Source organism: Pangasianodon hypophthalmus, chromosome 3 (genome assembly GCF_027358585.1).
Source record: "Pangasianodon hypophthalmus isolate fPanHyp1 chromosome 3, fPanHyp1.pri, whole genome shotgun sequence".
In the NCBI taxonomy this organism is placed as follows: domain Eukaryota; kingdom Metazoa; phylum Chordata; class Actinopteri; order Siluriformes; family Pangasiidae; genus Pangasianodon; species Pangasianodon hypophthalmus.
The window spans coordinates 15243912-15260154 of NC_069712.1; the positions used below are offsets into that span (position 1 = coordinate 15243912).

A 16243-nucleotide genomic window follows, 5' to 3' on the forward strand; every position below is an offset into this window, starting at 1 on the left:
GTGCTTCAATACATTAAAGATGGAATACTGTTTTTTTATTTTCAATTCAGTGACTATATCGAAAAGCTCACTGTGTCACGGTGTTCAAGTTTTTGTCCCTTTTTGTCCCTTTACAAACCAGACTAAGGGGTTGAATGAGGAGCTTTGGTTGACTTACTGCAAATTCCAATTCATTTAATTTACACTGATCAGCCATAACATTAAAATCACCTGCCTAATATAGGTCCCCAGTGTGCCACCAAAACAGCTCTGACTTGTCCCCGTCAAGACCTCTGAAGGTGTGCTGTGGTATCTGGCACTAAGATGTTAGCAGCAGATCCTTTAAGTCCTGTAAGTTGCAAGGTTGGTCCTCCATGGATCAGACTTGTTTGTTCAGCACCTCCCACAGATGCTCGATCCGATTCAGATCTGGGGAATTTGGAGGCCAAGTCAACACCTTGAACTCTTTGTCATGTTCCTCAAGCCATTCCTGAACAATTTTTGCAGTGTGGAAGGGCATTATCCCGCTGAAAGAGGCCACTGCCATTAGGGAATACCATTGCCATGAAGGCGTGCACCTACAACAATGTGTAGGCACATTTGGTGGTGGACAGGGGCCAGCATGGGCACTCCGACTGGTCTGAAGCTACGCAGCAACACTGTGTGTTCTGACACCTTTCTATTATAGCCAGCATTAACTTTTTCAGCAATTTGTGCTACAGTAGCTCTTCTGTGGGATCGGATCAGACGGGCTAGCCTTCACTCCCCACATGCATCAGTAAGCCTTGGGTGCTCATGACCCTGTCACTGGTTCACTGGTTTTCCTTCCTTGGACCACTTTTGGTAGGTACTAACCACTGCATACTAGGAACTCCCCACAAGACCCGCCGTTTTTAGATGCCCTGACCCAGTCTTTTAGCCATCACAATTTGGCCCTTGACAAAGTCGCTCAGATCCTTGTACTTGTCCATTTTTCCTGCTTCCAACACATCAACTTCAAGAACTCACCGCTCACCTGCTGCCTAATATACCCCACCCCTTGACAGGTGCCATTTTAACAAGATTCAATCAATGTTATTCACTTTAGCTCTCAGTGGTTTTAATGTTATGGCTGATCTGTGTATTTTATTCTGTTATAATTACATTTTGTCACATGCATCACTTATACTGAAAACCTTTTGGTTTCGAAAAGTCAATTAAAATTTAAGTTCATAATAAAAGTGTCAATAAAATTAAACTGAGCTAACCAGCCTGACCAGCCTGCATTCCTTTTTGCCAATTGATGAGCATTGATATTTTCATCTGGAATACTCCCCTAGTCTAACTCAAAACTAAAAATAAGACTATAATAAAAGTCAATGACAATCTTAAACCTAAGCTTGCTTTGCAAGTTGTATACCACCAAGCACACAGTACAGATCGCAGTTTCATTGTACAATAGCTGTGATCTGTCTAGTAGAACATTGTACTAGTATACTTGCATTCTTAAGAATCAAACAGGTACATTTATGAATAGATTTCACTAGTAAATGTTTTTTCTATGACAAAACCAGGGTCATGACCCAATGGTCACAGGCCAAGAGTAAAATGAACACAACTGGGATTTTAATTTTCAGCAGTATATCTCTAGCTTATACTGGACCCTGCAGTTTGATACAGTATAGCACTTTGGAGGAAAAGCAAGAAGCTTCCGCCACTTTGTGGTTTTAAACCCACGCCCGTCTGTGCAATGCCATTTGCCAACTAGAAGGAACTATTTCCCACGCTTTTCCCCAGCTTTGCCTACACAAGGAGCAGCGTTCACTCTGCTACTTTACCCACATTGCTTCTCCTTGTGCTCCTGCAGCAATGTGTCTTTTATGTCATGCCTAAGGCCACAACTGCCAAATCGAGTCTGCTCAAAGCTGTCTCGGACATTTAGTCACTCTGGTGGCTAATACCATGCGGTGGTGACCTGCCAGTGCTTTTACAACTTTTGCCTCTGTGTTGCTGATCATGTAGTCCTATTGTATTAGCAGAGTAAAGATGTAAAAAGCAGCCCAGGAGAAGGGTGGGGGTAGTGGAAGGTGGATGGCGAATGTGAAAAGCAAATGCACTGAGAATGGGGCAACACTTGGAGGGAGTCCAATACAACATTCTCACAAATGGACCCCAGACCCTAGCACGAGGCGTGTGAAAAATAATGACACAGTGATATAGAAAGCCTGGCTTTGCCTTAGCCTGAGAGAACTGAAAGAGGTACAGAATAGGGAGGTTGGGGGTGGCAGCATGATTGTTGAGCTCATTTTATTCTCAACCACTTTCCTTTTAATTTTGGCCAAGTATGGCCAATAGAACATCAGCACATACTAATCCTAGAAACAAAATGTCTTGGTTATACATATGAAGTCATGTTAGACATCAGTTATATTTAAGACATTCCCAAAGAGACTGGAGCCACAAGGTCAAGAATGGCTGTCTTGCCTATGGTCTGCTTTTTTTTTGTTTTTCTTGTTAGCATGAACTTAATGCTAAAGGTGCAGAAGGAAACAACAGTTTTCTGACACAACATTAAAAAAAACAAACATAAAAACCAGACAAGCACAATCAATTTTTAAAAAATTATAGTAACATATATATATATATATATACATATAACGCTCACTTATGACTAACTCATTCATTACTTTTTTCATTTGTAGCCATTCACTCTACAATGTATGACAGTTCATGATAGCACCTGTACTTGACACAAGATAAGGTTAGACTGATACAACCACTACACAGACAGATTGAGAGCAAGGTGTGTTTGCACGTGCATGTATAGGTCTGAGCTGGCGCATGGCTAACCGCTGGCCTGCGCCCCCCTGCTGACCGAAGCATTTAAACATGGCATGATGCTGCTCTTTAACTTACCACCCAGAAGTCAACAGTGAAGCCGAGTCTGTTGTGATGGAGTACCATCAGCAACCTCCCATCAGCTTGAGTTCCAAGACCCTATGTCATGTCCAAACTAAGCACTCTCCTCATACAATACAAATAATGTCAGAATTAGCAAGATTTGATATTAGCCTCATCTGCCATTATTCTGCATTTTTTATTGAACAAACCACATAGGACTTTTCTGTAGTGCAAACAGTTAAATTATTTTTCAAAGACTTGAGAATATTTTACCTGAACTATTTACATTGTTCCAATTTTAAGACAAATTTTTAATAATGGTAGAATGCTCAGTGTTGAAACCATAATGTTCAACATGTTCATATGGGATACATATTACTAACATATGCTCAAAGAAAAAAAAAGCATTTTTAGGTGAACCCAGTGGGGCTATGAAAAAAAACAGCGACTTTGGTATGGCAGCGACTTTGGTATCTGCAGCCAGAGATTTTCATAAGTGGATACCAGGGAAAGCCATTCCTCCATATGGATAAATATTTTAGAAGGTACTTATTTAACGAGCTCTGTACTTGCAAAAGAGTGTTCCTGTAGTGCTGTACAGGGATAAGAACAAGGAAAATGGCTGCTCGTTAATGGGGTGGTCAAACGGTTTCACGGTTTTTATTACATAATTGAGTTTTAAAAAGTGTTTAAAAATATGTTAACCCCTTAAACTCCCAGATGCTATCAGTGAATACAGATTTAAATTCCTCACTCTTGTAACTACAATGTATTCCTTTCCAATTCATCTCACTGTACTTACTGAATAGTTATTGTATAATCTGATACAACTGGTTTATAGGATTAGAAGGTGAGGGCAAATGGATGTAAATATACTGAAGTTTCCTCAGAAAAAAATTGTTCAATCTGTTTTCACCCCTGTTTAATGGAGTTCTTTTTGGCACAGCTTAAGTCTCACCATCTTCTTTACGGGACGTATTCCAAAATTTTCAATGCTAGTATGATAATAAGCCACTGATAGTTGTTTAGGGGTTATTGTTGCAGTGTTTGTGTATTTGTACTTTAACTCCACAGACCTACCTTACCTACCACGTTCACACACACACGCGCACACACACACACACACACACACATTAGCAGATGTGAACAGCTCCATGAAATCAAATCACTATAGCCTCACTTTGAAGATCATTTGCTTGCATTGGGCCAATCACATTCCTTGCATTCTGTACTAATCTGAGGCTCTGCTGTCGAGGTTCCTCACCATTAGTGTGTTTGTTTATCCATTTCCTTCCCTCCCTCCAATTAACATGTCCCTCATTCTGGGTTTGTTCTGCCAGTGTGTGTTGCTGTGACGCCTGTCCATCACCCTGAGGCCCTCTGAAAGAACACTTTAAAAGTGAGAACAATGGCACTGCCCCTCCGTCAGCACAGTAGAGCATTGGTACTCAAATGAGTCCTCTTCCCTGGGGTGTGTTTTGTCTTGCTGACTCTTCTTGCTTCACTCTGTGAGCTTTCTGATGTATCTGACTGTAAGCTGTCAAGCGTTACCGTGGCAAGCTGCGGGACAAGGAAGGCGTCCAGCGTCAGCGATGACGTGGCTGAAAGCGGATGGATTGCACAGGGAGCCACTCCTTGGGCCCTCAGCCCCTCCTGGCCTGCTGTCCCATCACTCTGGAAGAGTCATCAGGCCCCAGAGGCAAACAGCAGGTAGCCTGCTCCCTGCAGCCAGGCACAGGGCCTGCCTGCCCTCCTCTTAACCCCAGGAACATCGACATCCATCTCAGCCACCACAGGGGTCCTTCTCTAGTCCTGCCCTCGCCTTCTCTCTCTTCTTTCCTTTTTTTCTCTCTCTCTCTTGCCACTCAGTCTTTCTCAAAAATATCAGTCTTCTTCATTCTCTAATACAGCACCAAATCAGGTAATCACGGGTTGGGTTTAACTTGTCTGCCTTTTTTGTTTTCTGTCTACCTTTTTGTTTTGTCATTCTTGTTTTATTAAAATAGTATGTGGACCTACTCACTTCAAAGTAGAAATAAGTAAGTCTAAGATATAAAGCTTGACTGGCTTTATCTTGAAAAGACAAACATGACATAAATCTCAGAGGAAAAGTTGATTTATGAGCCAGTAATTACAAGCTTGGTAGAAGTAAAGGTTCATAATTCATACTCTCATATTTTCACTGAAATATTTTTAAAAATATTTACATTCTTAGAAAATAGTTCCTTGATTGTTATTGTAGATAGTTAATTGTTCTTAGTTCTTTGTTACAGGGTATACAGAATATATATAGAGATAAACCAAATAACAATTAATGCCATATATGTCTATAAATACCATAAAACAATTATTTTAGCTATTCCAAAAGCACATTCATGGTAACACCTTGCCTTCATCAGAAATGGTTGTCAACACTGCCAGGACAGATATGTGCTTGTCTGGAGTGTCACTTTTACACCACACACACACACACACACACACACACACACACATTCACCAAGATAGAAGACTGATCACAAACCCAGCAGTTTTTTACCCTTTGCACAATATAAGACATAATATATACACGGATATACACATCACAAAATGACATTCAATAGCTACCAATACAGTATGTTATTAATGACCTTGTAATTTACCACATTTGTAGGTAATATATTATGTATTACGTTGTAACAATGCAAAAGAGCTTATATGTGATAAAGACTATCTAATGTGGTACTCCATTAGAACACTGTATTGCTGTACTGATCAATCTGAGAAGGGAGGCTGTTTGTGCCAGAGGACTAAGACTGGAACTGGACTCACACATAACTCCAAGTAGCCCTCTCTCTGTGCTTGAGTTGTCCCTCTGTGTGCTAAGCAGCAGTGGCTCATTCCCATGTTAGTATTCCTGCTGCTTGGTTAGGCAGTGAGCGACTGGAAGCTGGATGTAGGTTAATGGGGAGCTTAGCCCTGCCTTAGGCCATGCAGAAGTGCTCAGCCATGGCCGCACACTGTTGACTTTAATGGCCCATTAATATTGGGCCACTTCAACACAAAACATGATACACACATCAAAAAAAAGGAAAGGAGAGGAAAAAAACCTTTCGCCATAGAATGAAGGAACTGAAGGAGAGCAGTGTGCATGTGTGGCTGCTTCACTTCTCTGTTTGCTTTTAGAAATGCCAGAAATCTCAAAGAGAGAAAGCGAGAGAGGTTTTCATTCTTTGAACTTACTGGCCTCCTCACCAACACACTACTGCAACCCATCCTGAAGGTGCTAAACACGCTTTCCTGCAATATTACTATCTATTGCTGTTAGGTGTCAAAAATAATGTACAGCAAATCGGCTAACTGAAAGGAGACTGGCGTGCTGCCCCCTTGTGGCACTACCACAATATGGGTCGTCGTGATAAAATTCGACTTTTAAGGCACACACACACACACACACACACACACACACACACACACACACACACACACACACATATATATATATATATATATATATATATATATATATATATATATATATATATATATAAGCCAAATGAATCCTTATCAAAAAATACAAAAAAATATTTTTTTAAAGATTGATTTATTTAACCCTCCATCTCCAATAGCTCTTGTTCCATGTTATTAAGTACTCGGGCGTCGGCTGTACTTTACTTTGGCTCTTTAACGATCTGAAGACCTGCAAAAAGCTTTATAAGCGTTCAGAGTCCTAATTAATGACTGGCCATCAACAAACCCAGTGGGTGTGGTGGAATTATGTTATGGTGATTCAAAATAAATTTAAAAGAGATGATTAATTTGGATGATTCGCTGGAGGCCTTTCATCTTGCATAACCGGGGTACTCAAAAAAAAAAAAAAAGATACGACTGGGCTAAAAATAAAAAGGAGAGCTTCCCCAATGTAGCCTATCTCTGAGCATTATTAATATAATTGTATTGGTAATAGCTTTATTTTCAATATCCATTTTAAGAATATGCAGACATTCTTACAGCAAGAATAAAGTGTGTCGTTCTTGAGGGAGTAAAGAAGGGTCCTATTAAAGAAACACTAATCGTCTGTAATCCTTTTAATGTCTCACACTTCTCTTTGACAATACACAAGTCTGGATGGAGCGAGTTGTGGCGCTGCACAATGGCCTCGGTTTCAGCAGCCAGATCCCAATTAACAAAGTTAAACTTGCTCCTCAGTTACTGAGAGGCTGCCTTACACCGCACATACTGTACTGAACTGTGTGTCCAAACAGCAGGGCAGTTAGTAGGGTAGACTGGCTATTTAGTGGTCTACAGCTGGTTTAAAGGCCTACTTTTGAAAAAAGTATGAGTTCTTTTTAATAAGCAATGAGTGTAATGTTCCAGCGATGACCAGAAAGTAAAATACACCGTGTAGGTTTTAAAGGCGTGCTGCTTTCGCTCAGGGAAGTCAGTATGAGAGGATTTATCCAGTGCGCCCACATTTACCGCAACCTGGCGCACAAACCCCTCTGCGCGCTCTAGGCCTTCACAGCTCGAGTTAGTGTTCATCCTCAGCTCAGGTGAAGTAGTGTAGTTGAAATTCATGGGGGGAAGGGAGGGGGTGAAGGGGGACGCTTTTGTTCTGCTGAAAAAGGGGGCTTGTTCCTCCAGGACCAACCTACCACTTTAACCGCGGCTGTAAAGCGCGAACGGGGTTGACATTGGAGCCTGCATGGGAATGGGAGAAGAGGAGGGGATAAGAGAGGCTGCTCAGTACAGCAGCACCGTGTCCTGAAGAGACATCATCATCATCATCATCATTCTCATCATCCTCATCCTCAGCAGCAGCAGTAGTGCGGGATGCGTCGTCCTGATTCCACACACTGACACCCAAACGGAGTTGTGTCCACAGCAGGGACATCCGACTGGGACAAAACGTCAACGGAGTCCTCGCTGGAAATACACGCAGCCACCATTATTTTGCTGTCATTTTTTTTAAATGGACACCATGACTCAACTCGCTCTTATTTCAGTTAGTTTTACTTGAAAGATATCATTATAGATGCGTTTTGTGGTGTAACTTGGGAAGCTCATACTGCACGAACTCGTGTTTTTTTTTTTTTTTTTTTTTTTTTTTTTGCATTAAGTGCACTTAAGCCTTTCTTACTGAGCAGAAAATTGACCGCTGTCGGTTTGGGCTCGTCTCAAACCTACTTTTCAGCCTGCGCTGGTTGTCGTGTGCTGAGGCGTCCTTCATATTTCGGATTTTCCTCTCTGCTCCTGGGCAGATTGTACAGGCTACTGATCGCATCCTCGTCCTGTGAGCCATCCTTTGGATGTCCAAGAAGATCACCCTTTTCAGGGAGAGGACCTTGTCCATTTCCACTGGGAGACCCTGAGCTGTTATCTCTTCAAATCAGACGCTAATTTGGTCTACTAACTTTTATCTACGAGGTCAACAATGAGATTAATTCCGTCACGATTAAGTTATCTGTAAGTACAAGTCCTTTCCCTCTCGCGCCTTAATATAGCCTTTTTGTTTGTTTGTTTATTTGTTTGTTTCATTGCATTAATGTAATATTCTTTCTTTCTCCCCTCCAGGTTCCTTCACCTCTTTGCATTTTGCTACTATGCTCAGGTATGTGCAACATTTAAAATTTATACTGTTAAATAGTACTAATTCTGTGTCTTGAGCTTACAATAAATCATGCATGTTCATACAGAATATATGATAATACACAAAATTACAGTATAGTACAGTGTGCTAAGGAAACTCATACACATTTTTAAAGCAAGGTCTGTGCTGTAGCCTATCTTAAAACAGTATGTCAGCGCATAACCTGAATGTAAATTGCCCAATTGTAAATTGAATACGCGCTGAAAAATCTAAAAGCAGAGAAATCGGGTGCTTAATGCGTTTTATTTGATCAGATGGATATGGAGGTGAGCAGGTTCCTCCTGAAGCGAGGCAGCATGGCCAAGCGCAGAGCGCACGGAGCGCGCACTGGATAGCGTCCTAACCCCGGCCAAACTTTACCCACTCCTGCGCTCCTTTATCATTCTGACAGGGAAAAAATACTGTCGTAGATTCCTCACTATTTATTTGAAATGATCTTGAGCATATTTTGAGATTTTGGTTATTCAATTTAGTGCTAACATCTTGGGTTAATTCTAAAGTCGTTGCTTGTTTTTTTTTTTTTTTTTTTGGAGGGGGATGAATAATGGTAGGACTTTATTTATGTCATGGAATATCTGATTACTGTATTTAATACTTTTAATGCTCACGTAATTTATAGGCCTCTGTCAACGATTAATGAGGCAATTCTGCAGATATTGATTATGTCGTACTTAATTTCTGACAGGTAACCATTCAGTCCCCGCCTAATTTTACACAGCATGTGAATGAGCAGAGTAGGGTGACGGACCGGGTCAGCCGCAGACTCATCCGGACCTACCAGCTTTACAGCAGAACCAGTGGCAAGCATGTACAGGTCCTGGCCAACAAAAAAATCAACGCCATGGCCGAGGACGGAGACGTGCACGGTAAGAGCTTTCTATTGGCACACACCCGATGCTGTTTAATATGCCATTTCCTTTTCTTCTTCTTCTTCTTCTTCTTTTTGTACACTTCCCCAGATTTAAAGCTGCTATAGGTTATTGCCGTGGTTTCTGCAGCTTTCTTGTTAAGACTTGTATACAGTGACTGAAGAACTTATGGTATTTAGTGAGCTCTGCAAGCTGAAAAAGAAGTTTTGCAGCACAAACAAATGTAAAATGGATTTTAGATGGTTCTGAAGGTGACTCTCTAGAGAGGCGAGTGCGTCTGGAAGAACCATTAGAACTCATCTCACTCCAACCTCCTGAACATTTCCTGAATAACGCTCCTTTTTTCTTTTGACTAACTTCTAAGAGAAGCCGAATTCTTGCTTTTACGTGCGCTTCACACACACACACATACTCACACACACACACACACACACACACACATTTTTAGCAAAAATACTGAAACTAATTTTGGATTTTTTTTTTCCTCTAAATTTTTTTCCTAAGCATTTATACTACTTTAATTTAATTTGCAGATTAATAATTAGATCAATAATACCATTTTTAGAACATAGATAAGGGCAAAACATAGATAAGGACAAAAAAAAAAAAAAAAAAAACAAGTTTCCCTTGAGCCTGAGCTCCAGTTCCAGCTTTCTCTTATGCGGTTTCAACACATCCCAAAGCCTTGTAATTGCCAGTCATGTTGAGGTATTTTAGGAAGGCTGGCTCGGGCCCTGCACTGCTGTGGTGACATCCGTGTCACCTGAGCATGTTGCACAGACAGCAGGGTTGTTAGCTCGGGCCAAAGTCTGACTGCAGCTTGGGGCTTGTGGTCCACCAGCAGGTTCACTGACCCCCTCCATTTGAACCGTAACTCTTTACGATCACTGAGCGCACAGAGAATCAAAGAGGGCTGCAAGTGCTAATCTTTGGCACATGCATCATGGAAGGGTGACTTTTATAGAAGCTATCTTTCCTGGACACATGCACAGCTGTCTTAGAAAAGTTATTCTAATCATAGGTTTATAGAAATTTTTTTAAAGGTGGTAGTGCCCAATTTTCATTTCAACTTTAATTAGCATTTATTCAACTTTATTGCACTTATTTTAATTGCATTCCTAATGTACATGCGATGTGCACAGTTATCTAACTTTACATTTTGATTGAAAGAAAAAAAACATGATGAAAACAACATGGATTTCATCTTCATTGGCTAAAATCATACAGGGATTTATTTTAATGGCCTAACATATTTTGGTGGCGTCTTCTTTTGTAAAAGAATTGAGGTCCACCTGTTTTTATCATTTTGAAAGAATTTGGACTGGCATAAATCCTAAGAAATGGCCCCCTATGGGTTTTGTGTATGCTTCTATGAGAGGCTGTGTATGTGTATGAGTACTTATAGAATGTGCCTTAACATAAAAAAAATGATGTACTGTACAGTTTACAGTTTCTTCCACAGAATCTCAAACACAGTTTCTGATCTGGAATGAATGTTTTGTTTCACAGCAAAACTCATTGTGGAGACAGACACGTTCGGCAGTCGAGTTCGAATTAAAGGAGCTGAGACAGGATTCTACATCTGCATGAATAGGAGAGGAAAGTTGATTGGCAAGGTAAGAAGAAAAACACACATTCAAGAAAAACCTGTAACAGACCTTGTTGTAACAGATATCAAAGTCAACAGTTTCTGGATTAAACGGATGGATTTTTTTGGATTAGTTCTGATGGTTGGATCAATAGGAAGCATAAGGTACAAGCATAAGCTATATTACTCTGTTATATAGATGACAGTTCTCCTACTGTTCCTGCACTGAAGTATTATAATAGTAAAACCACAATATCCCGTGGAGAGAAGGTGTAAGCAAATAGAAAGCGTCCACATTCTCCTTTTGTCTGGTAAATGCTTACAGTTTGCTCCAAGCCTTTCCTGGGTTGCAGTATGGGATATGGAGTGTAAGGAATAGGATCTTTCCTCCTTTTTTTAGCCGGGCACTCTTGTTCCAGGGTGGATTTGTGCCTCTTTCTTGCTGTGAATGGTAATAAAGTGGGATGGAGACTCGGCCCCCACCTCCTAGCACCCTACCAGGTGGACCATCTGCTTGGCACCCCTGATCTTATGCTATCTGACATATTGGCTGCCCAACGACAGCCTGCATGAGAGAGTTTTTTTTATTTGTTGTTGTGTTTTATTGGTGGATATAGACTGTGAGCAATCTTCTATACTTCATATGAGGTTAATTTTAATGGACCTTTTTGTTAAGAGGTTGGAGCTAGAGTTGCACTTTTGATTTGCCACGTTAAGGCATTGACATATCGCAAGATTTGGAAGGGTTAGGTTAGGAAGCTCTGTTGGTATGGGACCTGAGATGCATTCTTTTTTGGAGTACAATAACTGATTATAGCTATGACTGTTATAAAACTTTAATTTCAAATTATGTTCCACGTTCTGAAACAACCTAGAAGTTACAGCAGTAGTGGATTGAAGGGTATTGCATTCTTTAAAATAGTTTTGATAAAGGTAATATTATAATTATGAGCAGATTGCTTGGCTATGAAGGATAAAAAAGAGCATCTATGCAAGTAATATCCTCTCTAAAAGCAAGTCTTAAAGTGTTGACCTGTGAGGAGCCCAAGGTGGATAAAACGATTAATCTCAGAGGATGAATCTTCACTGGTGTTTACCAAAGGGGGAAAGTCATTGGTTACTGCTGTCATGTCTCTTTCTCTTGATCTTGAACTATAATGACTTAAGCATATGCTGTATGCTGTGTGTGTGTGTGTGTGTGTGTGTGTGTATGTGTGTGTGTGTGTGTGTGTGTGCGTGTATGTGTGTGTGTGTGTGGACAGGCTTTCTACAAATACCTTCTGGCAGATTTTGAGATACATTTTCAAATTACCTTCAAAGGAAACATAGATTTAAAATGAATTCGATATCTGACTCTTCACTGTTCTTTCTTGTTTGCAGAGGAACGGTCAGGGGAAAGACTGCATTTTCACAGAGATAGTGCTGGAGAATAACTACACGGCTCTCCAGAATGTAAAGTATGAAGGCTGGTACATGGCATTTACACGCAAAGGAAGACCTCGCAAGGGCTCCAAAACCAGGCAACACCAGCGGGAAGTCCATTTCATGAAGCGAATGCCCAAAGGACACCACATTGCGGAGCACAGACCGTTTGATTTCATCAACTACCCTTTCAACAGACGGACTAAACGCACCCGTTACTCAGGAGAGCGCTGAAGAGTAATGCAGGAGAAAAGAGGGGGACAGTGAGTGAGAGTGAGAAAATACCATCTCAGATAATGAACAGAATCCTCTTGTGGACTCCTAAAATGATTTTTGTACTGAGCATTAATATACCTAACATATAGTTTTTTAAATAATTTTCTAGAAAAGAAAAACACACTCTGGAAAAAATACATGGAAAAAGTTCTATTTTTGTACTCCAGACTTTTAGTACTGACTTGTGTAAAAGTGTTAGGAAAGTGAAGCACATGGCTTGAGATACATGTGAGACATCAGAACTGACATTTTAGTAGTGTGTGGACTTCACCGTCTCATTGTTTCATTTTGTTTTGTCAGTTTTAGAGTAATTTATACTCTTCATATTGCTGCTCATGGGGACTTGGAGGGCCTGAGAGAATGCACTGACAAAAAAAAAATGCTGTATTGAGTTACATGTACAGCCAAGGCACCTCTCGACCACCCAGTGATAAGACACCCAGCTCATCTGAGTAACCTCTGTGGCTCTTGGTTCTGGATTGTCCTTGAGATAAACAGTTAAAGCAAACACAGCTTTAAATACATATATAATTGTGGCAGCTACATTTTGATAATCAACACATTTCCTACCATGGTTTAACTGTTGAGGTGTTCAAGGTGTATAAATGCATTGTATGAAACGTAGGAAAGATGTTGTTCTTTGTGGCATTGTGTCTGTCTGTTTTTATACATATATAAATCTATTTTTATTTGAGGATGTGTAAAATAATTTTAATGATGGAAATATTTATTTAAAAATGTGTAATAAATTTACATTAGGATACCAGTACCTGTCTGTTCCTTTGTTTTATTCATTTTATTCATTCGTATTAACTTCATGTACCTCACATTTATGTTACCTTATTTAGGGATCTCTGAATAACTCCCCAAATACATTCCACATAACACATTCCTGCATCAAAATAACGAATATATTCAATATATACTAGACCAAGGATGTGTTGCAGGGCCAGACATTCCTCACTCTTTTAACTATGCATTTGTGTTTGGTTTGAGTAGTAATTACTGAGTAATTACTAATAGTTACTGAGTTACTTGCTTGAAGATAAATAACTGAATAATAAGCCATGCATTTAGGGGTTAAATTCTAATGCATTGTCCTCCATTGATTAATATTATGTTATGGACTTATCCAAATATAAACAATCTATTCAAAAATCTTCAGTAAACTGCACAAACACAGATATGTATCAACAGCTTAGCATTATGTAATTACATCATAATAAATACCAAATTTGTTTGTGTAACCCTTCTGCTTAGTGGCCGGTGGGGCCAGAGTTGAAGGTACCATGTAAAGGCATCTCCCCCCAGTGTGTTTGGAGTGGCTCAACACAGGTCAACAGCTCAGTAGGACTGACTCTCCAGGGGTCCTCGTGCTGTTTGGCCTCTCCTTTGGTTGAACCGGACATGCTGCAGTTCCCTGACTCTGGCTCCTAGCCATCAGACAGGTGTTTTTCTTTAATCTCAGACCTTTAACACCCTGTAGCTTAATCTAATTTGAAGAGTCTACATTTTGTTCCAGGAGGTTATGCGTATTTGCAGGGAGGGTATTGAGGACTGAATGAGAATCAGTGAATGAGAATTAAGATGGAGGGCAAATGTTACTACTGATGAGTGGAGCTTATGATCATTAATACCTCTTTTTTCTGTTACGTTAGCAAAGCTTGATATTTATGAAATATGGATGTATCAAGATAACATACCACATAAAGCCCATAATTATGAATCACCATAAGCGTTAATTTAATTTCACTCTCAGTAAAACGTAATATAACAGGGCTTTATTACATTAAGACTGTAATTCCTGATTGCAGTAGATGATTATGATTTCACTCTGAATAATAATGCATGTCACTAATGATGGAAATTAATTTATGGGCATATGATGTGCATTCTTGCAGGTCTATTACAAAAACCTGGTTGAGTTTTTACGGTGCAGTCCACCATGTGGTCTGCCTCATGTTATGCTAGTAGCTGACCCAGGGTGCAAGGGTCAAACTTGTGGAAAGGCCAGTAGCTCAGCAGGGCTCTCTTAGGCTCAGCGTTTCTGAGTTTCTACAGAGGCTGCTGCACTTTAGACCCGTTCCAATCTACTCAGCACTACTTCACCCCATTTGCAGGGACTTCCACTGACCTCCAGTGTACTCCAGTCCTTGGAACTATTACTTATTGCAGCATTTAATTCCAGGCGTAAATACATAAGGTTATATACATATATGAATCCAGATGTAACAAATGTAGTGTTTGGGGGAAAAAAGTTTGACAAATCTTGTATGTTTTAATTATGAATAAAAAAAGGATTATTTATGTTCTAGGAAGTTCTGAGGCTCCCTGTAGTTTTTGCATTTAGGATGATCACTACTGATTAACAGGGCTTGAAGATTTGCCACAGTTATCCTGCATTATCTGGCCTTGGTTTCCTCTTAAATTTGTCTCAGTAACCATAAAATTGTAGAAAACCAGAGGGATCCAGCAGGTTGTGGGAAAAATCACACCTTCTGTGTAGCTTGTGATGCCATGCAAATGAGGGGCAATTCCCTTGAAAAAGAGGGGGCGAAAAACTGCTTTCATCCATTTTATTGAGCTGCAACCGTCATCCTTAACCCCAGATAAACAAACAGAGCTACCTTCTTAATTTGCTTAGGGAGCAATTTAGACTTGTACAAGGCCCCCTGCTGAATTTGTAGAATGCCAGGGTGAGAGAATGAGATGACCCAGACCTCTAAGCAGTCTTAATTCACATTCTCCTTAACCCTAGCCATAAAATCATTCCTGCAAACAGGAGCTCAATTGATAGAACATGACTCGGAAATAACATAAATAATTCAGCTTAAGCGTCCCCAGCAAATCGATATGCATAAGACAAAAGTTTAAGGAGCTTGAGTGGATCTTTAAGTGTATTTACAAAAAATGTAATATAATATTTATATGTTTATTTTTCAAACCTAAACCAAGACTAACACTTTTTTGTTCATGTAAACATTCAAGCTACAGTAGCACACAAGAGTGCACAACTAGCTCGCAGCCAAACTGAAAGACATAATTGAAATGCAAACACCGATCAAAGGGGAGATGAGTCCCGACAGTTTAATTGTTTATAAATGGGACTTACGGAAGACCTGTTGACTTTTCCAATTGGATCTGTAATCTTTGTTTGCTCATGCATTTCTAAGGCTGATTGTTAGAATGTTCGGAACAATTACGGGCTAAATGTGTTTGCCAGCCTCAGAGAGTACCCTGCACCCCTCAAAAGAGATCAAAAGAGTCTCCCCCTCCTTCTTTATTTCCTTTTAGTTATGTCAATTCAGCTGGAAAGTCAGCCATAAATGATTTTTTTAGAAGCCTGAGTATTGGGGACATGGCCATTCATAGTGCTTGAATGTGGAGCGCTGAGTCATTGGGGTGATATGCATATTTCATGTACACATATTGTGCACAACTGATCAAAGCATCTAGTGTTCTCTCTGTAATGACAGCGTAGTGACTCAGACCCATTAAAGTATTTTTGATATGTAGAATGTTTATGACATGAAATCCCAGAGATTGCCATTGATGTGCATCAGAAAGTAGTTGCTTATCATGTAAAAGCTGATATTTACAATT

At 40.1% G+C, this 16243-nt stretch overlaps 1 protein-coding gene across 2 annotated transcripts; it reads left to right on the forward strand.

The window, feature by feature from the left end:
* Positions 1-7491: 7491 nt before the first annotated feature.
* On the forward strand, positions 7492-13406 carry fgf8a (fibroblast growth factor 8a). Of its 2 annotated transcripts, none has more exons than XM_034301900.2 (5): positions 7492-8301; positions 8410-8446; positions 9204-9351; positions 10864-10970; positions 12323-13406. In XM_034301900.2, the coding sequence occupies exons 1-5, from the start codon at positions 8270-8272 to the stop codon at positions 12596-12598; spliced, it is 600 nt and encodes a 199-aa protein (XP_034157791.1). In that variant the 5' UTR covers positions 7492-8269; the 3' UTR covers positions 12599-13406. The 2 variants fall into 2 exon arrangements, with proteins under 2 accessions (XP_034157791.1, XP_034157786.1); XM_034301895.2 differs by having other exon boundaries at positions 7494-8301; positions 9171-9351.
* Positions 13407-16243: the final 2837 nt, after the last annotated feature.

Bases quoted from the DNA above. Each gene is read 5' to 3' on its own strand.
- fgf8a (XM_034301895.2), top strand. From the start codon at position 8,270: ATGAGATTAATTCCGTCACGATTAAGTTATCT. The intron at 8,447-9,170 runs GTATGTGCAACA...AATTTCTGACAG, and splicing joins CATTTTGCTACTATGCTCAG to GTAACCATTCAGTCCCCGCC. The intron at 9,352-10,863 runs GTAAGAGCTTTC...TTTGTTTCACAG, and splicing joins CGAGGACGGAGACGTGCACG to CAAAACTCATTGTGGAGACA.